General features: G+C 36.0%; 1 protein-coding gene across 3 annotated transcripts; it reads left to right on the forward strand.

Annotated features, from left to right (window-relative positions):
- The first annotated feature begins 174 nt into the window (after positions 1 to 174).
- SLC33A1 (solute carrier family 33 member 1) lies at positions 175 to 24,788 on the forward strand. Of its 3 annotated transcripts, none has more exons than XM_073898304.1 (6): positions 181 to 1,406; positions 13,906 to 14,096; positions 18,028 to 18,212; positions 18,486 to 18,603; positions 20,943 to 20,990; positions 22,945 to 24,788. In XM_073898304.1, exons 1-6 carry the CDS (start codon positions 635 to 637, stop codon positions 23,110 to 23,112), a joined length of 1,482 nt encoding a protein of 493 aa, XP_073754405.1. In that variant the 5' UTR covers positions 181 to 634; the 3' UTR covers positions 23,113 to 24,788. The 3 variants fall into 3 exon arrangements, with proteins under 3 accessions (XP_025735826.1, XP_073754405.1, XP_025735823.1); XM_025880038.2 differs by having other exon boundaries at positions 182 to 1,406; positions 20,943 to 21,158; XM_025880041.2 differs by lacking the exons at positions 13,906 to 14,096; positions 18,486 to 18,603 and having other exon boundaries at positions 175 to 1,406; positions 20,943 to 21,158.
- The last annotated feature ends 1,268 nt before the right edge of the window (positions 24,789 to 26,056 follow it).

Genomic DNA, 26,056 nt, shown 5'->3' on the forward strand with positions numbered 1-26,056 from the left:
ACAGAGCTCGCGCGGCGCCCCGCCCAGGCCGCATGGTGCTCCCGCGTTAATCCTCCCATGAGGTCCTGGTCGCCGGAGTTGCGGGTTCCTACCAAGCGTTGTTTCCGAACTCGGCCTCGGAAGCATGCCCTGATTGGCTTGCTCTGGAGGCGGGGACAGGACTCATTTGAGTCTAGGACCACTTCCTGAGGCGCGAGGCAGGAAGTTATCTGGTCTCTCTGGAGTCCTGTGGAGAAAGTGCTGTTGCAGTGGTGGCGGCGAGAACTGGAGGTGGGTCGGGAGACTGGCCGTTCGGTCTCGCCGCAGCCAAGGGCCCGTTTCCATCGTAGCACCACGGCCCTCTCCTCCAGCCCCGAGCCCGGCGCGGCTGCCCGGGGGGCTCCTTCAGGCTCCTTGACGCCACTCCAAGGGGCGCCTATCTGGGCATCGCCTGAGCCTCCAGCCAGGGGACTGACTCCCGGCTTCAGCTCTCCGGGCCACTGTAAGAAGTGCCCTTATCACCCCTTGCCCTGTCCTCCTCCTCCCTGTACCATCGAGACCCTGGTCCAGAGCGATAGCCTTGGACCTGGGACTAGGCGGATCCAAGACGCTCAGCCCCGGCACCCCACAGACGGGGCTCTGCATCGTCTCTGATATGTCACCCACCATCTCCCACAAGGACAACAGTCGGCAACGACGACCAGGGACTTTCAACCACCCTCTGGATATGAAGAGCGGTCCTCTGCTGCCAGGCGGCTGGGATGACAGTCACCAGGAATTGGTGGGCGGGGAAGGGGACAAAGAAGCTCTGCGGGATACCGCCACTGGTGACTTCTCAAAAGCCCCACGGAGTTGCCGGGCCGAATTAAGCAGCATTTTGCTGTTGCTTTTTCTTTACGTGCTTCAGGGCATTCCACTGGGCCTGGCGGGAAGCATCCCACTCATTTTGCAGAGCAAAAATGTTAGCTATACAGATCAAGCTTTCTTCAGTTTGGTCTTTTGGCCCTTCAGTCTCAAATTGCTCTGGGCCCCGTTGGTTGATGCAGTTTACTTTAGGAACTTTGGTCGTCGCAAATCTTGGCTTGTCCCTACACAGTATATACTGGGACTGTTCATGATATATTTATCCACTCAAGTGGACCGATTGCTCGGGAACACTGATGGTAGAACCCCCGATGTGATTGCTCTCACTGTGACATTCTTTTTGTTTGAATTCCTGGCCGCCACTCAGGACATCGCTGTGGATGGTTGGGCGTTAACAATGTTATCCCGGGAAAACGTGGGTTATGCTTCTACTTGCAATTCAGTGGGCCAGACAGCGGGCTACTTTTTGGGCAATGTTTTGTTTTTGGCCCTTGAATCTGCGGACTTTTGTAACAAATATTTGCGGTTTCAGCCTCAACCCAGGGGAATCGTTACTCTCTCAGGTAGTGTATTTAAACTATTATGCGGTTAGGTTTATTTTACGTTTATGAATCCTTTTGACAGAGTGCGTGACGTTGGAGGCAATCTCATAATTTAATTTGCTGGAAATTATTTTGAGGGAGATTCCCCGAGGTTAAGTTTTCTGCTAAAATGAGCTTCAGCCAGAATGAGTACAGGAGAGCAGGCATAATTGATGAGTACCCTGCAATGAGCAGGGAGAGGCAGCTCATCCAATAACGTTGTGTAATGGCAAACAAAACTCTCAGTCTAGGGAGCTGTTGACATTTGCTTAATACATAGATGCACATTTTTTAAAAGTCTGGCTAGTGTGAAGGAATGAATCCAACCTGACTCCTGTGGCTTCTTACATTTTCCTTTTATTGGATTGAGATTTCTAGTTCCATGCTTTCTGGTTCATTTCTGCCTCTACTGATATACCAAGAGTCCTCTTCTAGCCTTCTGGTGAATAGAATAGGATTAATTTATTCAGCATTAATGAGTTGGCCAAGTGACAGAGTTCTAAGGGCCTCCTATGAATAAAGCAGAGTCCAACCCACAAGTAATAGGAGAAATGAACATTCATGGGGAGCTCAGGGTTGTTAGCTTGTGAGAGTCAGGCTTCACACTGCAGATAACATTTCACCTTGCTGAATTATAAAATTCCATGAAGTGGCTAAGTGGAATTCCAGAAAGCACACCACCAGGTGAAAGTGCACTGAAGCTGCAAAGTACAAAAAGGTACAGGACAGTACCTACTGTGTTCAGAGCGCCTGAAGCAGTAATGTGGGGACCGGGTTTGGGAAATAGTGAGGAAAGAAAAGTTGTGACCCAATTAGTAAGATTTTCTTGAATTGCTGTGAGAAAGAGTTTGAAGTTTATCTGGTAAGCAATTTTGTGTAAGTTCTACAAAATTTCCCCTTTTTCTGAATAAGTAAAATACATGTCCTTGGAAGGTTTTCTGAGTTTTTGTTTTAAGCTTTCCTAACAATTAGGAAACAGAAGTAAAATTAGCAATATCAGGAATAACCAACAACAGGAAAATGGTAGAATTCTTCATTTTGATAATGATGATGAATTTAAGTGATTCTCTTGAAATGTAAGCAGTTCAGCTTTCTCTCATCTTCCCAGTACTAGGTTGGGGATTCCAGACAGGATAAATGTCAGGGGTAGTTGTGTAGTGAGGGAAGTATAAGGATTATATAATAATATTTGGGGAGTGTGGAGGATGGAGGGATTCACAACTGCACTACTTATCTCTTGAAATCTTACCTCCTCCATACCCCTACGCCCTGTAAGAGATCCCCTTTTCTACCTCCTCAAACTGTTAGTGAGCTACTATTACTGATGAAATGATAATTATACTTTTCTTTAATTGGGTTGGGGCCGAAAATGGTTGCGAGATACTGCTTTGCATTTAAACAGATTGGTCTTGAAGTATTCTGGGGTCCCACTCCTGCTCTATAGATAATTCTCTGCCTAGAAATATTTTGTGAATGCATCGTATTAGCACCTTATTGCTTTTTATGCATTTTTTCATTTTGTACTGGAACTGTTCATGTCACCAGGAAGGACTAATGAAATGGTGTATTACTTAACATAGGAAAGCCTCAGAAGAGATGTCAAGATTTAAGAGGTTGTGGAAACTAAATTACTAACTAGGTAAATTAGAGCTTTCTCTAAGTACAAGAGTGATTGATAAAACATCATTCCACAGCCATTATACATTCAGGAGCCATGTTAATTATATCCTTTCGTAGCCACAGCTGTTCCCCAATGGGAAGATCAAAATTGTGCCGCATTGGATTTTTACTTACACTGATTTGTTATTTTGAATAGCTGTTCTGTGGAATTTGAACTTTGTTTCTAGGAAATTGTAAAAATAGCTTAGTATTTAATTTTTTCTGTGTTTTGGTTTTAATTCAAACATTTTAGTAAGTTAAGAGTTGAAGAGTTTTCGTTCTCTTTCTGATTGTACATATCATATTTATAGCTTCGATCTTTCTGCAACTTAGTAGCAGTATAACAAAAAAAAAGAAAGAAAAAAAACAGCAGTTTTTAGGAATTTTAAGAGCACAGAAAGAATGATGAAGGAAATAAAATTGCTTAGGTAGTAAAAGAAGAGCCAAAACACTGAGGCAGATGTTTAGAAAATCAGAAAATTAAAAGCCTAATTATGAATTATAAATATGAATTATGACATATTTTAGAATTGTAAAATATATTCTCTGATTAACACTTTGTTTTGAGTTACAGATAAATAGAAATGGAATATATTGAGAAAAGACAGTTTTTGCCATTTACAAAGCAGTAATCTAAATAATAAATTTAGAACATGAAGGACAAGATGGGAAAAATCCCTTAGAAACAAAACCTTGATTGTCCTGAGATTGGCTTTTTGGTGCTTCAGGGATCCAAGGCAGTCCTGAACTCAGAAGGGAGCTTTTTCCGTCCTGCCCCCTTTGGTTTTCAAGGATCTTTAGGAGCAAAAAGAGACAACCTTTTGAGCTGCAAGAGATGATGAAAGTAACCTAGAAGAACACAGATATTAGAACATAGTTTTATGACTTGGAAAGATAATATATTCCTTCTTTTTTTTATAATTTAGATTCTGATTTGTATTTTTGGGAGCTGATTTTTTTTTAATTGAGGTAAAATTGGTATATAACAGTATTAGTTTCAGGTGTACAACATAATTCAGTTTTTGTGTACAATACAGAGTGGTCACCACAATAAGTCTAGTTACCATCTCAATTCATTCTTTTTAAAGATTTTATTTATTTATTTAGAGAGAGCGAGCAAGCGTGCACACACACACAGGCGGGGGGGGGGTCAGAGGGAGAGGGAGAGAGAGAATCTCAAACAGATTCCCCACTGAGTGTGAAGCATATCATCGGGCTTGATCCGATCACCCCAAGATCATAACCCAAGCCAAATCAAGAGTCGGACACCCAACCAGCTGAGCCACCCAAGTGCCCCAACCATCTCAGTTCATTCTTATAGATGAAGAAACTGAGGTCAGATGCCTAGTTGGAGGTAGAGATACAGGATTCCCCCCACTATCTGAATGTAGATCATTCTTAGAAAACTTGTAAGCTAAAATGGCATAAAGCAGAGTATCCACACTTTATTTTACAAAAGACCTACTAGTGTCTTTCTAACAGTTGGTAGGAAACTAGGAAAAACCTCAGGGAAAACCTTGAAACCTAAATATAATTTGTGCTGTTTGGGCTTTTCTACCAGAGAAAAGTAGCACTCTAACTGCTGATGTCTAAAAACATCAGCCCACTTCTGGACTGCCTAATGGCATAGAAATGACAAAAAAAAAATTTTGTTTTGTTTTTTAAGTGACCTGTGGCATTTATTCACTCAGTGCCTGTTTGGTGCTAGCCATGTGATAGGTGTTAAAATTTGAGAATTCTCTGCTCCAAAGGAATTTATAATGGGACTTTGCAGACCAAAATGATGGACTGGGTAGATGGACAGTGTAAATTAATCAAGTGAATTGGTACAGGACTGTAGGGTTTGGAGGGGACAGTAGTGACCTGAAAAACTCATGCCCATCTAAAGGTGGGGAGCTTCAATTTTCAATAAATTGTTGTCTTGTGACAGTAGGATCTTAGGATTGCCAAATCTTACTGGTATTCAAGAGAAGCTAGAGCTTCCTTCTTTGTTTATTTTATAATTTTAAAAACATTTATTGGACTCACATGAAATATGTCTTTAGATCCAATCTGTGAACTGGTAATTGAGGCCTACTCCTCTAGAAGCAGTGATAACAATAATGAATAGAAGTGATTGGGATAAGGACCAGGGTATTTGGGTTGGGGCAGGTTAGATCTGATACTGGAGAAGAGGGCTAAACATATTAGAGCTTAAGAATTAGTTTACCATATAGATAGGCATGAACATATAAGAGTCAATCAGAAAAAGAAGTATTTTGAAAAAAACTGATGGTGAAAGAAAAGCTAATCAAACTGGCAATGAATATAGTTAAAACAGTATTTGTAAGATATTCTTAGAACTAGGAAGAGAGCAGGACCAATTAATTCTTACTTAGAGACAAATTTCTTTGTCGTGCTTTCTGAAGCAGGATTCAGTATATTTTGTGTGACCAGAAATACTATTTAGAATGTGGCCAGGACTAACTGACCCATTTCTAGATAGACCAGTTACTTTTAAATAGGCTGTAATACATCTTTTAGCATGTACATCTAAACTTAAAACATCCTCCTGCATTCTCCGAAGGTAAAATTATAGAGGTAAAATTGTAACAGATGGGCAGTTGCTAGAGATTGGATGAGGAGAAGGTGAGTTTAAGTGGATGATAGCATGAGGGAGTCTTGGGGAGTGATGGAACTGTTCTGTATCTTGATTATGGTGGTGGTGATTTGAAATTTATACATGTGTTAAAGTTCATAGAACTGTAAACCAAAAAAAAATTTAGTTTTACTGTATAATAATTTTAGGAGTCTTTTTTTTTTTAAGATTTTATTTATTTATTTGACAGAGACACAGCGAGAGAGGGAACACAAGCAAGGGGAGTGGGAGAAGGAGAAGCAGGCTTCGCGCTGAGCAGGGAGCCCGATGCGGGGCTCAATCCCGGGACCCTGTGATCATGACCTGAGCCAAAGGCAGACGCTTAACGACTGAGCCACCCAGGCGCCCCTAGGAGTCTTTATAAAAATAAAAAAAAACCAATCCGTTACTTTAAAAGCCAATCTCTGGGTAAATATCATACAAAGTATGTGATATAAAAATCCTTGAATTTAGCTATCTTTTTGCCTTGAATGGGACAGGTTCATAAATCTGGTGGATCTTACATCTCCATACACACAAATGGAGCAAATTTGAACTTATTTTCAAATATTGGGACCCTGGTAGTAAAGTGAGATAAGTAGAGGAATACTGGGGCTAGTAGATTCAGGAAGGATTAGATATTAAAAACTGGAGCCCACACCCCAGAAAAGAAGGTCTTAAAGCCTTTTTTTCTTTTTAAAACAAAGTGAAGGAGAAATGGTACTAAGTGCTTTCTTTGCCCAGTAAGGAAATGTGAGATTGCTTTTGTTTGGAAAAGTCAACTTATAAAATATACTCTAAACCAAAAAATTACTTGATTTTATTTGGCATATATTTTACTCTGAATTTCACTTCTGCTTTTATTGAAATTTATGTAGAGGCCAATTGAATTAGCCTTTATTATAAATTTATCAATGATAGAATTATAGAACCTCTCTAATTACAGGCAGTCTCCTACTTTCATTTATAGTGTTCCTGAAAACTATAATTTGAGAAAGCGAAATAGACTTACCTTATAAAAGGAGATGTTCTGTTCCTAGAAAATTAGAAATAAAGAATATAAAACCTCTGATTTCATCTATTTTTTTAAGAAACAATTTTGAATAAATCTGGTATTTTATAATGTTCTTTATATATTTTTTAAAGATAATAATTTTAAGTAATTTCTGCACCCAGTGTAGGACTCAAACTCACAACCCTGCAATGAAGAGTCACATGCTCTACCGATTGAGCCAGCAAGGTGCCCCATATGTGTTCTTTAATTTCATTCTTTTAAAAAATTACTTCATATTTTTAAATTTGGGGTTTATATTTTACATTGTATATACTATATTAGTATAGGAGATCCTAAGTATATAATTTATACATGAGTGTGCATGCTATAACTTTTTTTATGGATGGGGCGCACATTCAAAAAGCAAGATGTTCTCTTCCACCATTTCTATTCCTTGGTTTAGGGTTGTCTAAGAATTTTTTTTTTTTTTTAATTTCATTCTTTCCCCTCACTTTTGAACACAGTCCTTGCTGGCTGAAGTCCAGTGGTGATCAATTGAAGCTACAGAATGGGTGATTTCAACATACCTAAAGATTTCTATCTTTTTTGGTTGCTTGATATTATCTTACATTTGAGACCTACATTTCTTATTCCTAGCACAGTTTTAGAATTTTTGTGTTCTAAAAAAAAAAAAAAAGAACTTGTACATTCTTAAATTTCCCATTAATTTTTTTTAACTTTTTATTTTAAAATAATTATAGATTCACAGTAGGGCAGAGAAATGTTTAGTGAAACCCCATGCACCCTTCCCCAGGCTCCTCCACTGTTAACCTCTTACATAAGTATAGTTCAATCTCAAAACCAAGAAATTGACATTGGTACAATTCATACCATTACTCAGATTTCACCAATTATACATGTACTCATTTGTGTTTGTGTGTGTGTGTGCGGGTGTAAGTAACTGTATGTAATTTCATCACATGTGTAGCCTTGTATAATCATCATTACCACAATGATGATACTCAACTGTACCATCACCACAAGACTCCTTTTTTTATTGTGGCCTGTTTATAGCTATACCCATTTCCTCCTCTCCATCCCTAACCTCTGGCAGCTACGAATCTCTTTACCATCTTTACAATTATGTTATTTCAGAAATGTTAACAGGAATGAAATCATGCATATGTATCCTTTAGGGATTAGCTCTTTTCAGTTAGCATAATTTCTTTGAGGTTCATCCAGGTTTGTTGCATCTATCAATGATTTCTTGCTTTTTATTGCTGAGAAGGATTCCATTTCTTACACATACCATGGTTTATTTCACCACTTTTCCATTGAAGGGGATCTGAGTAGTTTCCAGGTTTTGGCTATTTTTATGTGAAAATAAGTCTTCATTTCTCTGAGATGAATGCCCAAGTATGCAATGGCTGGTTTCTGGTAAGTCCATTTTTAGTTTTAAAAAGGAACTGCCAAACTTTTTTCCAGAATGAAATGAATATACCATTTTATCTTCCTATCAGAAATATATGAATGATCCAGTTTCTCTGCATCCTTGTCAGCATTTGATGTTATTATTTTTCATGTTAGCTCTTCTGATGTACTCTTCATCTTCATGTGGTAGTTTGGAGTGTTCATTGTCTGCTGTTTTATAAAAGTCTAAATTCAGCTTACAAAAAATTTAGTGGTGTCAGGATATAGGTTATATAAAAGCTGAATGCAAGAACCTATCATAGCATCAGAGTAGAGATATATGTTTAATATTTTAATTAACATCCATTTTAGGATTTTGTGCCTGGCCAGCACATATTTTAAAAAATTAAAAGAGTGATTTACTTCCATCCATTCAGTGATAAGAGGTGCAGAGTTAGCATGAGGTGGGAGCACTAAATCTGTTGGCTTCTCAACCTTGCATCTTGGGCTGAGTTTGAGCCCAAATTTTGGGACAAGATGGTCCTTAATAGTAAGATAGCTGCTTAATCCAGGCCTTGATTGAAGAAACAATCTCTTCTACCCCAGAGGAAAACCTAACATTGTTGGAGTTAATGAAAAGGTATGTAATCTCGGGGCACCTGGGTGGCTCAGTTGGCTGGGCGACTGCCTTCGGCTCAGGTCATGATCTTAGGGTCCTGGGATCGAGCCCCGCATCAGGCTCCCTGCTCAGCGGGAGGCCTGCTTCTCCCTTTCCCACTCCCCCTGCTTGTGTTCCCTCTCTCGCTGTCTTTCTGTGTCAGATAAATAAAATGTTTAAAAAAAAAAAGAGAAAAGGTATGTGATCTCAAACATGGCTTTATCTTCCTAAGGAATTAGGAAGATTTCAAAATTTGCTTTATATTTACTTGATTTTCTCATTATATGCTATCTTTTAACATCCTAATCCCCAGATCAGATGTGACTATATATATTGTATAGTCAAATAGCATTTTCTGTGAGGGCTGTACAACAGCGTGGATATTTTGAGTAAATGCTTCAGAGAGAGATTTGTGGCACAGAAAAGTCTGTTTCTTTTAAGATTCAGCCAGTGACCCAGGGCCAATCACACTATTTCTATTTCAGTTTCCTCCACGGTGAAAGTGAGTGTCAGACTGGATAGTGGGTGTCTAAAGTCCCTTCATGCTCTAACTTGTGAAATAGATTGCTGTGCCAAAAGCAAGATGGCGAAAGGAAGGCCTGACATTTAGAACAAACTGGAAGTTTGCTTCCCTGCCACTGACTTCTGAAAGACTAAAGTTCATTTCCATAGTGTGAGAGTTCCAGGGAGAGAGAATTTGATCTGAGCCAAGGATATCAGACAATGGTTCTTAAATCTTCTGTCTTTTCTGATGGTGGCAGAGAGTGAACCTACACCTAGTCCAAGGGTCTGGGGACCTAGTCCAAAGCCTTAAAAGCATGAAAGCTTTTTGAAATCTGATGTTTTATCTTAAAAAATTCTTGGAAATTTTGCCTTCCCTGTAATGTATATATTTTTTTCATTAAAAAGGCTCCCCTCTAAACTATTGAGTAAAATGAACTCTTTAAGAAGATGCGCCATGTTTATTTATCCTATTTGTTTGCATACCCTTTGCCATACTACCATATGGGTAGATGGAAGTGGGGAAGGGGAGTACACATATGCTGAAGTATCTGTGTTCCAGACTTTGTGTGGTTGGAGCTAAAATGGGTCTCTTCTCAGGCATATCTGGTTGATAGGAAAGAGAGCCTACTTGCTGTAGACAGGTATATCTGAGCATCTTGGTAGTAAAATGGAAAACATTATTGCTTTAGGATCAGATCCGAGTTTAGACTCACCTCTGGCATTTTCTGAACTGTAATACTGTTTCATTGTGTGTAAAGTAGGAATAATAATACTTGTCTTGGAGAGTGAAATTTATTACACTGTCCCATGTTTTGCTTTGACATGATAGGCACTCAGGTGCTAGCTATTATATCTTGGTTACTGGTGAATTGGCACATGCTCTTAAAATTTTGCATTCATGGGAGCACTAGATAAGATCTAGTAGCCACTTATGAATATTTAGTTTGACGTATGGTCTTTGCCTAAAAATCATGTTTATGAAACTTGCACATCAGCTTTGACGTCTTAACTATATATATGTATACACACACACGCACACGTATATATACACACACATATACACACACACACATATCATATTGCTTTTACAGATGAAACACATAAATCAAAATTAACCAAAATGTTAGTAGTGAAATACTTAGATCATTTTTGGTAACAATATCTTTACAATGGTTGGTATATCAGACTATGGATGTTCTCTAACATCAAAGCAGTGTTAATAAATAATAACAGCAGTCTAATGGTTATTACTATTTATGGTAATTGTGTTCATAAAACTATATTTTCTGCAGTGGCTAAGCCTCTTTTTCTGAGCTATTAGCTTCATTCTCTTTGTGTGGGTTTGAATTAGGGCTCTGAAGTGATGCATTGTCACTCCTTCCTTCTTTTATGTGTACTGTTAACTTTGTCCAAAGAGCACAAAGAAATTAGAAATAATCTTATCTGCAAACAGTATTGAAATCTGTTTAACTTGTTCTTACATTTTTCTCCTGGCATTGGAGTTTAGATTCTAGATGAAGATTTTGTTCATGGGGCGCCTGGGTGGCTCAGTTGGTTAAGCGACTGCCTTCGGCTCAGGTCATGATCCTGGAGTCCCGGGATCGAGTCCCGCATCGGGCTCCCTGCTGAGCAGGGAGTCTGCTTCTCCCTCTGACCCTCTTCCCTCTCGTGCTCTCTCTCTCTCATTCTCTCTCTCTCAAATAAATAAATAAAATATTAAAAAAAAAAAGATTTTGTTCATGAAAATTGGGAAAATATACTAAAGCAAACTTAAAGATGTTTTGCTTAGTGAACTGGAACTGAAGTAGTATATAACTTAAAATTAAAATAAAAAAGCTTTAATTAATTTTCACTTAACATTTAATTAGAGACCATTAATTGAAATTTCTAGTGACAGTGAAAGTAACATAGTTTTTTTTTTTCAGGGTTTCTTTAGTTCCTTTTTTTTTTTTTTTTTTTTAAGTAGGCTCTATGCCCAGTGTGGAGCCCAAGATGGAGCTTAAACTCAAGACCCTGAGATCAAGACCTGAGTTGAGATCAGGAGTCAGACTCTTAATTGAGTGAGCCACCCAGGTGCCCCTCAGGGTTTCTTACATCTCTAATTTAAACCAAATGATGAACAAAAATTTTCTGAATGAGATTATTGTAAATGAAATACCACAAACAAGTCATTATTTGTCAGAGTTCACTGTGACAACCCAAACAGTACCCTTCACTGAAACAACCCAAACAGTACTCTTCACAGAATTAATAATGCAAAAATAATGAAAAGTAGCCTCATTTAAAAGAATAATCTTAAATTGTTCATTCCTTTTGAACCAGATTGCAAAACACTACATTAACATAAAGTAGAAATTGTTATTTTGATGAACCTTTTTTTTTAAGATTTTATTTATTTATTTGACAGGGAGAGACAAAGCAAGAGAAGGAACACAAGCAGGGGGAGTGGGAGAGGGAGAAGCAGGCTTCCCGCTGAGCAGGGAGCCCCATGAGGGGCTGGATCCCAGGACCCTGGGATCACGACCTGAGCCGAAGGCAGACGCTTAACGACTGAGCCACCCAGGAGCCCGTATTTTGATGAACCTTAAGCATAAGACTTGTATATATTACTGCATTTTTTGAAATGGATACCTTTGTGTTTAAGAATGTTTCATGTTTTTCTTTTCATAACTAAAATTAATATAAAAAAAATAATTATAGATTTCTCATGGTGGAGAAAAGAAATCACTCCAGAATACAAATTTCCATACGTGTTTAAAGACTTTGAGCTTCTTTAATTTGCATAATTTGAATAGCAGAGACTTGGTTTTGGCTAGGCTTTTGGAGGCTAAATAATTAGCCAATACTAGTAGATTCTTATGTCAACGTTAACTTAAAAAAATCATTATATAGGCACTATGAAATAATGGAAAGAATATGAAACCCAAATTCAGAAGAGTTAGGTTCAAATTCTGCCTCTTAATTATTTGTTCTTTGACAAAGATTTAAATATCCTGAGCTGCTTTTCCTTACGTCTACTTACATAGTAATAATACCTGCTTTGCCTGTTTCACATGTTTGCTATGAAAATCCAATGAGATAACACAAATAAAAGAAGCATTTAAACAGTAAGATGAGGGGCATCTGGCTGGTTCATTTGGTAGAGCATGCAGCTCTTGATCTTGGGGTTGTAAGTTCAAGCCCCATGTTGGGTGTAGAGATTACTTAAAAATAAAATCTAAAAAAAAAAATAAATAGTAGGGTGAAATTGGTCTAAACAAATAATTCTATATACCTCCATTGTAAGTGAGGTTCAAGCTGTAGTGAACACAGCAGTTAGCTTGAGTTAGCACAGCGGCAGAGCAAGACCAAATACAGAGGAAAAACCCTGACTCTAGTAGAATGCTCGCTCTACTTGTTTTTGAAAAAACGTATTGAATAGGCTCCATGAACAGTTAGTCGTACTACACGAGCAGTAGGATGAAAAGTAAACACATATAAAACTGAGTACAATTCTAGAATGTTAGAACTAGCAAGCATCTGGGATTTTCTAGCCAAGTCCTCTTATTTTACAGGTGAAGAAACTAAGACAGGGTTATCCAATAAGCTTTGTAGTGGCAAACTAAGATACATTTCTCAGGGTGGTTAAAGAGATATAGGCTTTGAAATTAGTTGTATAAAGGTGTGAAATCACAATTTTACCACTGACTTAGAATGTAGCTTCAGGCAATGTAACCTAAGGCTATTTCTTTATCTGTAAATTGGGGCTTAGTATTAATCTATTGGATTGTTTGTAGTAAAGGAGATATGCGTATATAAAATGCTTAGCACACTTATGAACATGATGTACACCTAATAAGTGGAGCCTCTAATATTACTATTATTTTTAGTTATTGCACAGAATCTTTCAGAACATTATTCACTCCCTGTGCTTAATCTGTTAAAAAAAAAAAATGGCTAATGGCCAAGCTCTCTTTCACTGAAACAACCCAAACAGTACTCTTCATGTGTCCCCATTGTGCATGTACAAGTATGAGGAAATTCCTTGTGTCACACTATTGAAGCCTATTCTAAACAGATTAAAAACATTAAAAAGTTTAAAAATAAAAGTTGGAAGATCTAATATAAATGAGCATCTGTTTGTTGCCTAAGTTATAATTTAATAAAGAACTGAAATGGCTTAATGTGCTTAAGAAGTATGACTGATGGAGAAGAGCGTGTGACTCCTGATCTAAGGGTTGTGAGTTTGAGTCCTACGTTCAGTGTGCAGATTACTTAAATAAATAAATAAACTAACTAACTTAAAAAAAAAAGTATGACTGATAGATCTTATGGGATATGAAAATCATCAGTCACCCTTAGCACTTTCCTTGAAGAAAATGACACAACAGGCTTGTTTCATTCAACCCACAAATGTCTATTTTCCTTTTCTTTTTCCTTGTTAAATATCCCTGTCTATTTTGGTCTATGTAATAATATGTTCAACAGAGGCAGGACTGTCTTGTTCATCTAGTATGCTTGGTATGTTGCCTTGAACATGATAGGCACCTAAGTGTTGATCTTTTAACAGATTTAGTGGAAGAAAAGTTGTATACAAAATTAAGTATCCATGCAGATATGTCATTTCAAAGGTTATAGATGTTAACATTTTTAATTTCAGATTTCCTTTTTTTCTGGGGAGCTGTATTTTTGATAACAACAACTCTAGTTGCCCTTCTGAAAAAAGAAAACAAAGAAGTATCAGTAGGAAAAGAAGAAACCCAAGGGATCACAGATACTTACAAGTTGCTTTTTGCAATTATAAAAATGCCAGCAGTTCTGACATTTTGCCTTCTGATTCTAACTGCAAAGGTAAGATATTTATAAAGCAAATGTACTACCCTGGTACAATTACCAGTATCATGGAATACTTCCATTGCCTTTTCATATCACAAGTTCCTTTCCACTACTATTAGAATGTAACAATAAAAAACGGTATTTTCTGTTTATTAAGTTTGTTTTAAAAGATGTGATAATTTCAAAGTAACCAAAACGTCTTGGAATCTTGAAAAGAATTAAGCACATTTGAAGAACTTCTAATAAATGTGAAATTTTACTTAATGGATGATATTAATGCTTGGGATGGAAATGAATGCCTTGAACAGCTCTGTACTGTTATAATGAGTGTACATTTAATGTCAGAGGTATTATAATTATTTACTTAGTGATTTACAAACATACAGAAATATTTAAGTTTTAGAAGTCTATTTAAAAGTCAGTTGACTTATTTTTTTTAATGTTGGAAGGAAATATACCATAAATAAATGGGGATTTTGGTAACTTTTATTTTATTCTTTATGTTTTCTGTATTAAGATGTCCTAATTAAAAAAAAAAAGTCCTAATTCTATAGTCCAAAAACATTTCAAAGATATTATGCTAGCGGAAAGGTAAGTTTATTTCAGTACAGTAAGAGATTGCTAGTGTTGGAATTAGTATTCCTAAAATCTAAAATCCAGGGGTGCCCAGGTGGCTCAGTGGGTTAAGTGTCTGCCTTCAGCTCAGGTCATGATCCCAGTGTCCGCATTGGGCTCCGTGCTCAGCAGGGAGCCTGCTCCTCCCTCTCCCTCTGCCTTTCTGCCTACTTGTGATCTCTCTCTCTCTCTCAAATAAATAAATAAAATCTTTTTAAAAAAATCTAAAATCCGTTATAGGAGCTTCATATTATATCTCTAAAGCTATCTTTATAAATACTTTACAGCTATCTTTACCCTGAAGTAAAAATTGGTAAAAATTAGAGCCTCATTGTTTTTGAAATAGTGAATTTTTTTCCTCTCTAATGATAGGGTTACATTTTAAGGAAACATTGGGAAGGTTAAAGTTTAGAAACTTAAGATTCAACTTTAGGAAATAATGAAAGGTTCAAAGAAGATAGTAATATTCTCTAATTACATCATTTAGAGGTAATCATTGGTAACACTTTTGGTATATTTCCTTCCAGCCTTCTTTTTCCCCTTTGTGTGTGCGTGTTACATGTGTATGAGTGTGTGTATACACACTTTATATATATAAATGTAATTAATAAGTTATAGTCAACAAATTAATATTAATACTATATATTTATATACATACAGATATGCATGTGAATAAAAGTGGAATTGGATCATACCATATATAATTTTAAACTCATTTTTGTCTTACTACTCCATATTCCTTATTATTAAATAATTTCTGGAAACATACTTTTTAGGCTCCGTCAGTTAAGTGCTGATTTCACCTCAGGTCTCCATCTCAGGGTCGTGAGTTCAAGTCCCACATTGGGCCCCATACTGGGAGTGGAGCCTACTTAAAAAAGAAAAGATACTTTAATAGCTATATAATTGTCACAGTGTATAGATTTGCTATAATTTACTCATTTTTCTGTTGTATATTTGCTTACATTTTTTAATTATAAAACTGCACTAGTGAATATTTTTGTGTATTTCCTTTCAGTAGATTCTTAAATAGGCAATTAGTGGGTCAGTGAATATGATTGCCAAATTGCTTTTTAAAAGATTACAATTATACTGTTGATAGCAATGTATAAGGAGGTGCTTCAGTTACAGAATCTAGAATCTTGTGTTCCCCTTTTAAAGTAAACCTTGCCAAAAGTAACATCTCTCCTAACTTTTAATGTCATAGATTAGTTTTCTCTACTTTTGAGTCTTATAATAAATGGAATATCCAGTATGCATTTTTATGTCTGGCTCTTCTATTCTTTCACTTAACATTATATTTGTATAATTTATCCATATTGTTACTCATAGCAATAGTTTGTTCATCTCATTGCTTATAATATTCCACTATATATACATATGCTATAATTCATCCATCCTACAATAGATGTTTAGTTATTTCTAATTTTGGACTATTATGAATAGTACTTCTATGAATATTCATGTACATTACTTTTGGTGAACATGAATGCACATTTCTGATGGGTAAATACCTAGGAAGAGAATTGAGGGTCATAAGAAATGTTTTATTAGATACTGCTGCACAGTTTTCCAAAATGGTTGTTTCCCTTTCCCTACTGCCAACAGTGTAAGAGAGTTCCAATTGCTTCACAGCCTTGAAAGACATATATTGTCCTTTCAAATTTAGCCTTTCTGGTGGGTGTGTAGTGGCATCTCATTGTGGTTATAATTTGCATATCCCTGATGATTAAAGCGGTTGAGCATCTTTTCTTATGGTTATTGGCCATTTAAATATCCAGAGCTGCTTTTTTTTTTTAATTTGTAGAATTTTTATATATCTTGGGTGTTTTGTGTCTACAAATATCTCCTACTATGGCACTTTTAAGATCAAGTAAATGTTGAAGTCAGTTTGTCTGTTTAAGTTTTACAGAGAATGGGTGAAATAGTAGTGAAATTCTTTTGTGGATTTAAGTAAAATATCATTGGCCTTTAATTTTTCTGTGGTGAGATTTGCCCTTTGGCTCCATTCCAAGAAGTTAAAGTACATACTATTACCATTTCTTTAAAGAATGTTTTTAAATATAGTTTCACACTTACTGAAAATTTGCTTATATAGTTGAAAGAATTCCCATATGTCAAATCTCTAATTGTTAACAGTTCCACTTTCTGTATTCTGTAGATTTATGCTCTATTACATATTTCTTCTGAAATACTAGAGTATTTGTACATATTATGCCCCTTTATCCATAAGTACCTTGAGTATATATTTCCTAAGAACAAGGGTTTTCTTTTCCAATCCACAACTTAATCAAAAATATAAGAATTTTAATTGATAAAATACTATTACCTAATCACAGCCTATACCCAAATTTCACCAGTTGTCCCAGTAACAGCCTTTATAACTTTACTCTTCCCTGGTCAGGGATCCAGTCCAGAATCACACATTGGATTTAGTGGGTATCAGCCTTTTTTTGTCCTTCATGACCTAGATGTTTTAAATTTTTCTGTAGAATGGCCTTCCATTTATGTGTGTCTGATGTTTCTTCATGTTTAGGTTCAGGTAATGCAAATATGTCAGGAATATCATCCAAGTAATATAGTGATGACTTTGGGGAATTCCATGAGGAGCCTTATGATGTCTCTTTATCCCATTAACTGTTGATAACTTTGATTACTTTGTTAACCCATTATAAAGTTACTATTTTTCCTTTTGTAATTAAAAACTAATTTATGGAGAGATACTTTGAGACTCTCTAAATACCTTATTTCATCCCAAACATTTACTCACTACTTTTAGCATCCTCCTTTTTGTTTGTTTTTAAAAATTAAACTACAGTTTTTCTTCCCTTTCATTTTATTTAACCCTTCAGATAGAATGTTTTCTCAAAATTACTTTTGAAATGTTAAGACGATTTTTGGAAATTTTATTGTGATCAGTGAGAAATCATTAAAAACGGGTATATGTGGCAGTGATGCTTCATTTTAACCAGATTTTATTTGGAGTCAATTAAAGACTCTTTTTAAAACTTAAAACATAGAAATCAGTAAGTTTGGATTTGAATACTGTTTATTGTAAGAGATTGAACTTTCTGAAATTTAGTTGTAATTACAGCCATCTGCTGTTCCTAAAAGTGCTGAATTTTCAGTTGTTTTCACTGAGTATTGTCAGTAGACCATAGGACAAAGTATGCCTTCTGTAACTTGATTGTTGTACCAGATAGAATAATATATTTACTTGTAACTGCCGTAAATCAATAATGAGATTGAGGTTCTTGGAGAACTTACATATGCTTGAGGAAAATATTTTGTAAATCACAAATTAAAATATTTTTTTGTTTTTATATTGCAGATTGGTTTTTCAGCAGCAGATGCAGTAACAGGACTGAAATTGGTAGAAGAGGGAGTACCCAAAGAACATTTAGCCTTACTGGCAGTTCCAATGGTTCCTTTGCAGATAATATTGCCTCTGATTATCAGCAAATACACTGCAGGTCCCCAGCCACTAAACATATTTTACAAAGCCATGCCCTACAGGTAAAAATGAAATAAAACCTTACTAAATAAGAAAGGTTAAATGAGGAACATTCATCAGTATCACTAATAACTGTGTAAAGTATATATGGAAAAAGACTTGAAAAGCATCTTTAACTTCAGTATCATTTATATGCACTTTTATCTCTTTTTAACCTCCTAATAGGTTTTAAATAACAGGCTACGTTCACATAGTAGGCATACAGATTTCCGGTTTTGTTGTTATTTTTTAACCTAAAATGGACGTCAACTCCATGTTTCTTTCTTTTTCTATAGATTATTGCTTGGATTAGAATATGCTCTACTAGTTTGGTGGACTCCCAAAGTAGAACATCAAGGAGGATTCCCTATATATTACTATATTATAGTGCTGCTGAGTTATGCGTTACATCAGGTAAGCTTGCTGTGGTTTTCTCAGAAGTAAACTTTTATTTTTGGAAAATAAAAAAGACATTTTTCTACAGTTGCCTTGAAATAATGATAATAAATTTTAAGACTTAAGCATGAGTCTGATACTGAAGAAATTATTTGACAATGAACTTTAAACATTGTGGCTTTTGATTTATTGAGCTCTATTCATAGTTTCTTCATTTCATTTATTTCGTTCATTCAACCAGTATTTGTTATATACAGAATTAATTCCAAAGCTTGTAATTCTACCCTTCCTAAGTATTCCTCAGTCCATCCCTAGACTTGAGTTCTTTATTTCTTCTATTCCCGATGCCTTTTCTTTCTGAAAGTCTTGAGAAATAATGATGGCTCCTGGGCGACAGATCCCAGGTTTTTGGTTTCCATTCTGTACTGAAAGTTAAGACTTACTCTTTGTGATTTTGAAAATTGTGTCTTAATCTGCCTTCTCTTTCTTTATTAGCTTTGTTTGTAATCCCTAGCCTCACCTAAGCTGCTGTTGCAGAATGGGGTTGTGTTCTGGGGGCAAGTGATTCAAGTAAACTTGTAGACACCCAGCAGTAAAATTTGGGACTTGAGTGCAGTTATTACAAATGTGTATCTAAGAGTCACTTTGGATTTTTCTATGGAACCTAGTTTAAACTCTTTGCAAGTTATAATTACAAACTCCTCACTTGTTTTTAACTGAAACCTAAAAATGTGGCTACCAAGTAATCTCAATAATTTTTTACATATAGTTATATCATTTGGGAGAACTCCATAATGGATCTGTCCAACTAACTGTATATTTAAAGAAGTGCTTTAACTTAATAAATGTTTCATTATCTGTGTAAGTAAAAGAAAACTACAGTGTAGTAGTCCAAAAATCTTTGTTTGGCTTTGGATTTGATTAGAAAATTTTCTAAAGTGTAGCCGTTGACGCTCAGACAGCCAGATGCTTTCTGGGAAAAACTGTACAAGGCCAAGTAAATTTGAGAAATGATACCTGACATAACCCTTCTTTATGTAGCATCTTAGTCATCAACAAATACTAATTGGACACCTATTCCATGCCAGAAACCATTCTAAGTGCTAAAATATAACTGAATAAATCATGCCAAAATCCCTGTCCTTAAGGAGTTTATATCCTAAAGGCTTTCAGAGGCCTACAGTGAAAGGGACCTGTTTATTTTTTTGTGTAACTTAGTGTTTCTCAATCTTTTTTGACTCTGGAATACCCTTTTCTTTCTTTCTTTCTTTTTTTTTTTTTAAGATTTTATTTATTTGTTTGACAGAGAGACACAGCGAGAGAGGGAACACAAGCAGGGGGAGCAGGAGAGGGAGAAGCAGGCTTCCTGCTGAGCAGGGAGCCTGATGTGGGACTCAATCCCAGGACCCTGGGATCATGACCTGAGCCGAAGGCAGACGCTTAACGACTGAGCTACCCAGGCGCCCCTGGAATACCTTTTCCTATGAACGCCCCATGGAACAGTATTCAAAGGAAAGCGATTTGGGAAACATGGTTTGTTTCCATGTTTCTAAATGGAGGGTTAATTCTTGCCTCTTAAGTACTTTTTGCCTCTTAAGGAGATTTTTCTGTTCAGTTTGTCTCATAAGTTTTGAAATGTTATCATTCTTTATATGTAAAAGAAAAAATACATATATATTCATTCACATATATACTTATATATACACACACAGGATGTATTTGGGGACAATACAAATATGGGGTTTTAGTAATTGCTTGTATGCATCCTTCAATGCCACCCTGTTTGTCATTTTCTCTATGGAGCTTTCCTTGACTACTTACTGTAGAATTAATCTCTCATTTATTTAGATTCCAGTAGCATAATGTGTGTACTTCTACTTTGAATACTTACTGCATTTCATCGTAATTATTTATTCCTTGTTTTCCCAGCCTAGAATAAGTTCTTCAAGGATACAGAGAGACTGTGTCTTTTTTTTTTTTAGGATTTTATTTATTTATTTGACAGACACAGCGAGAGAGGGAACACAAGCAGGGGGAGTGGGAGAGGGAGAAGCAGGCTTCCCGTGGAGCAGGGAGCCCAGTGTGGGACTCTGTCCCAGGACCCTGGGATCATGACCTGAGCGGAAGGCAGACGCTTAACAACTGAGCCACCCAGGTGCCCCGAGACTGTGTCTTATTCATCTTTTTATTGCCATGATCTGGCCTGGCCTATAATAGGTGCTCAATATATCTTTGTTGACTTGAGTTTAATAAGGGTCATGAAAATTAATTTTCAGATTTATGATTTTGACTTTTTAATTCAGACTCTTTTTTATAAGATCTAATTATGGTAAAGTTGTTTTATATTTTCCTTGTAGGTTACATTGTACAGCATGTATGTTTCCATAATGGCTTTCAATGCAAAGGTTAGTGATCCACTTATTGGAGGAACATATATGACCCTTTTAAATACTGTGTCCAATCTGGGAGGAAACTGGCCTTCTACAGTAGCTCTTTGGCTAGTAGATCCCCTCACAGTGAAAGAGTGTGTAGGAGCATCAAACCAGAATTGTCGAACGCCTGATGCTGTTGAGGTAAGTATGTTGTAATTTTATTTATTTTTATTTTTTTTAAAGATTCCACCTATTTATTTGGGAGAGAGAGAGCTCGAGCAGGGTGGGGGCAGAGGGAGAAGCAGAGCAGGGAGCCCACCGTGGGGCTCGATCCCGGGATCATGACCCCAGCCAAAGGCAGTCGCCCAACCAACTGAGCCACCCAGGTGCCCCAGTAGGTTGTAATTTTAGATAACATTAAGCTAGTATTAAGATATCAATTTTCAGGGATGCCTGGGTGGCTCAGTTGGTTAAGCATCTGCCTTCAGCTCAGGGCATGTTCCCAGGGCCCTGGGATCGAGTCCCACATCAGGCTCTTTGCTTAGCGGGGAGCCTGCTTCTCCCTCTGCCTGCCGCTGCCCCTGCTTGTGCTATCTCTCTCTTTCTCTGACAAATAAATAAAATCTTAAAAAAAAAAGATGCTAATTTTCAGGGGAACCTGGCTGGGTCAGTCTGTGGAGCATGCCACTCTTGATCTTGGGGTTGTATGTTTGAGACCCACATTGGGTGTGGAAATTACTTAAAAAAATAAAATCTTAAAAAAAAAAGATTAATTTTCTTATTTTGCCTCTAGAAGTACTGTATCTTTTTAAAAAATCATATCTGCCCATAGTTTCTTCTTTTTTTTTTTTTTTAAGATTTTATTTATTTCACAGAGAGCACAAGCAGGGGGAGCAGGAGAGGGAGAAGCAGGCTTCCCACTGAGCAGGGAGCCCGATGCGGGGCTCCATCCCAGGCCCCTGGGATCATGACCTGAGCTGAAGGCAGACACTTCACCGACTGAGCCACCCAGGTGCCCCCTATAGTTTCTAGTGTAGAAATCTGTTTGTTTGTTTTTTTTTCCTGTCAGAACTGAGGGTTGTAACACTTAAATCAGTAAGAGTAGCTCACTTGAAGATGCTTCTCAGCAGGGGAAGAGCAGTCTCTCTCCCCTTTACCTTGAGGATCCTATACAGTAGGCACCTAACAAGTGCATAATTAACAGCTAAGTTTTATAATGATAAAAAAGGGAAATTCCATTGACTATTTATATAACAATTGTAGCTAAACCTGAATGGTTAGCAGTCTATTGTTAAATTATTTCAAATTAACATTAGCCCACTTCTAGAGTAGATTCATTGGAAATTTCTACACATTTCCCAAATATGAAAAGCTATATCTTCTCTTTCTTTTTTTTTTTTTTTAAGATTTTATTTATTTATTTGACAGAGGGAGACACAGTAAGAGAGGGAACACAAGCGGGGGAATGGGAGAGGGAGAAGCAGGCTTCCCGTAGAGCAGGGAGCCCATTGTGGGGACTCGATCCCAGGACCCTGGGATCATGACCTGAGCTGAAGGCAGACGCTCAACGACTGAGCCACTCAGGCGCCCCTAAAAGCAATATATTCAAAATGGAAAATGAGTATTGTTTACAGCAAGAGCTGAAAAATATTTTTAATCCTTCTCGAGCATTAGAGAGATTAAGACATATTCTCATATTTCACCATTTGAAATGAACAAAATGATGAAATGATTTAACAAAAATATATTTTGAAGGGAGCCTGGTTGGTTCAGTTGGTAATCCCTATGACGCTTGATCTCTTGGTCTCTGGGTTATGAGTTCAACACCCATGCTGGATTACTTAAAAAAAAAAATAATAATAATAATAAAAATACCTTCCAAAAATATTTTTTTATTAATCCCTTAAATTAAAAGTAAAAACATCTAAATTGCTGAATATTTCCATTTTGAAATTGTGAAATATGTATTCTAATTTTACTTTTACAGCTTTGCAAAAAACTTGGTGGCTCATGTGTTACAGCGCTGGATGGTTATTATGTAGAATCCATCATTTGTGTTTTTATTGGATTTGGTTGGTGGTTCTTTCTTGGTCCAAAATTGAAAAAATTACAGGATGAAGGACCATCTTCATGGAAGTGCAAAAGAAGCAACTAATGCATTCACTACTGGACATTCTAGGAAGGTAACTGTAGTTTCATTTTAATTCAGACAGCTATGATAATCAGTGCACAGGAGTATAAAATAATATTTTAAACAAGGAAATTATTAATATAAAATGCCAAATGATTAAAAAATAGAGACTCTCTGTATAGTTGATTATATTTTCCTTGCCTTGTTAATGTATTTGAAGTTTACTTAAGGTCAGGAAATTGATTCTTAAAACAAGTTTTCTGGCCTTGTTATTTGATTTATATCTTTTTAATTTACTGACCAAAGTATGTTTTAACCTGCAGTGTAGTAGTCATGGGCAGTAACCATGCAGTCAAGTATTGTTATCAGTACCTATCATTGAACTGTATTTAAAATTTTAGTACAGTATATTAAGTGGAACAGAGCTTGATATTCAGGTGCTAATTACAACTAGTCTGGCCTTGTTGGCAGTTAAATCTTATTTTGAATTGCAAATTGGTTAAATTCTATGTGGAATTTGCTGAGAAAAGAATGCAGACTACTGAAATGCCATTTTAGTTGTTATTTTTCTGACCATAACCACATTGTACTAATGAATCTGTGTTAAAAAGACTATTTTAAATGTATTTCCTGCTTTTGTAAGCATTAAAGATTTATAAGAAGATTATTCTAACTATTTTTTATAAAATGAAAGCTACGATTTTTAGTTTAATGATTCCCCTGTCCCCCTTTTTTGGAAGATATTATGATTCCTTGTTAACTTTTACCCTAAAACTTACATATGTTTTTTGTCATAAGTGCTTCATGGCATACAGACAGCTCATGAAGGGATCTAATTTAGTGTTGTATGTATGTTTATGGCAAAGTTTTGAAAATAAAAAATGTTTTTCTTCAAGCAGTTTTTTTTATTACTGAGAGAAAAAAACAGTAAAGCTTTTCGATTAAATAAAATCTAAATGATTAATACCGTAATTTTAAAGACTATTGCTGAGAGAGAGAGACAAAGACATTTTGTGCCTTTGACAAGTTAAATTATGTTGTGGAAGAATGTTTCTTAATTAAGCACTTTACTAGTGAGAAAAGATCTCACAGTTACTTTATGTGAAATCAGGTACTGTATTTCCACTTATTAAAACACAACCTTCTGTTTGTAAACTGAAATGTCTGGTAGAGGATTGATATCCCAGGAAAATTAAGCTTTTGAATACATTAGCAATTCTCAACATATGTACACCCAGTGATAAGGTTCTTTGCGTATTTTGTGTTGTGTATTACTCTGACTCTTTAGCAATTATGTAAATCCTTCCAAAGTTATAGAAAAAGAAAGATTAAGTTGAGTCTGACTTAATTTTATCCTTGTGGGAAAACATATACTAATTTTTTATTTTGTTAATTTTATAACATGGGTTGAATTTTAGAGTGGGGTTTTATATAAGTAATGGAGGATAAAATGGGTGGGAGAAAATGGCACTCAGCATCAGAAGATAGAGGCAGTTCTCTAGAACTCATGCATTGCCATTAGAAAGCCTGTGTTGGGCATCGATGTCAGATTCTGAAGAATCACCTGGAAAATCATCCTAGAAACAAGGAAGCTACACCAAACCATACTTGACCATACTTTGTCACATGGGTTATCCATTATCTTGTATTATAATCAAAATGCTTACTTGAATAAAGAAAAGAACCCACTTACTCTCATATGTGAAATGTATTTTGCTTTTTAAATTTTGGATTAAGAAGGTGACATTGCCATAATTACCTTTTGTTTCTTACCAATTCATATTAAAAATTCACATACTTTCAAACATACTTTGAAGTCAACAAATCTTTAATGACTTGAAGTATTAAAATATATTGTAAGCCTTTAACTATAAGGTAAAAGCCATTATTAATTGCATTTGCTCTAGGAATGAACATTTATTTTGAATTATAGTCCTTTGGTTATTTGGGTACATGTTTGTAACACATACCAAAAATGACTTCTTGATAGCTATGTGCAACTATATTGCATACATTGATTACTGATGGCATCTTACAAATGATCTACCTGAATCTGAGGATCTGTTCATGGTATATCAGTAGTACTAGAAAATACTACCTTTTTTGCATATGTTTTTCTTCACTGATAGATCCTGATAAACTCTACCCTCAAGTATGAACGTTAACTCCTCCAGTTAATGTATTATACATTTACTAGCTAATATTCTTATAAATCTTAACAATCTTATAAGATTAGCTAAGACTAAAACCAAAAATTCCTTCCTTTGTAAATATTTTAATTTTGCCTGGTCAATCGTAAAAAAAATTTGTTCAATACCTAAAATAGATTCCTCTATTTTTTTAATATTAAACCTTTGAGATACAAATCTGTTGTTTGATTTCATCTCTTTATTACAAGGATTTTTATCCTAAACAGGTGTCAGTGGGGCCTTGAAACCCCTGAATTGCTAGCAAAACTGGACATGTAATTATTTGTCTTTCTGGAGAGAGTGCTTGTTAAAATTGTAAATGGTCTGTGATCCAAAAAAGTGTAAAAGCCATAACCTTATTGAATGTGGGCTATGAATTGTAAACATAAATTTGAAATAATAGTTGTGAAACTAATTGTTTAAAGCATCCTAAAAACAATGTTAAAAGAAAAATCTTATGATGAAAACTGGAAAATGTCTGCATTTGTAGTAGTGAACTTGAACCTTGAACAGATTAGAGCAGGTAAGACATTACTGGTAGGGGAGAGTTATAAGGGTGAATTCTGTCCCAAAAAAGAAATATCTTACTTAGTTTTTTTTCCTATTAATAATTTCTGTTTTGCCCTGTTAACAGAAACCCAAAAAAGTATGTTGTTTTATATTAAATGGTTGAACTCATTATTTAATATAACAGAAGACCAGGCTTGTTTTTATATTTTGGGGGATCATCTTTTTTCTTGTGGTTGAAAGAATGAATAAAACTGTATGACACAGACCCT

This window comes from Callorhinus ursinus, unplaced genomic scaffold (genome assembly GCF_003265705.2).
Source record: "Callorhinus ursinus isolate GAN/ISIS: 27379988/994484 unplaced genomic scaffold, GSC_fseal_2.0 scaffold1, whole genome shotgun sequence".
Lineage (NCBI taxonomy): Eukaryota > Metazoa > Chordata > Mammalia > Carnivora > Otariidae > Callorhinus > Callorhinus ursinus.

What these genes read in the sequence shown, in the direction of transcription:
- SLC33A1 (XM_025880038.2), top strand. Translation starts at nt 635, where the DNA reads ATGTCACCCACCATCTCCCACAAGGACAACAGTCGGCAACGACGACCA. An exon ending in TTCTGATTCTAACTGCAAAG is followed by an intron (nt 14,097 to 18,027) that starts GTAAGATATTTA and finishes TTTATATTGCAG; the next exon opens with ATTGGTTTTTCAGCAGCAGA. An exon ending in GAACGCCTGATGCTGTTGAG is followed by an intron (nt 21,159 to 22,944) that starts GTAAGTATGTTG and finishes TTACTTTTACAG; the next exon opens with CTTTGCAAAAAACTTGGTGG.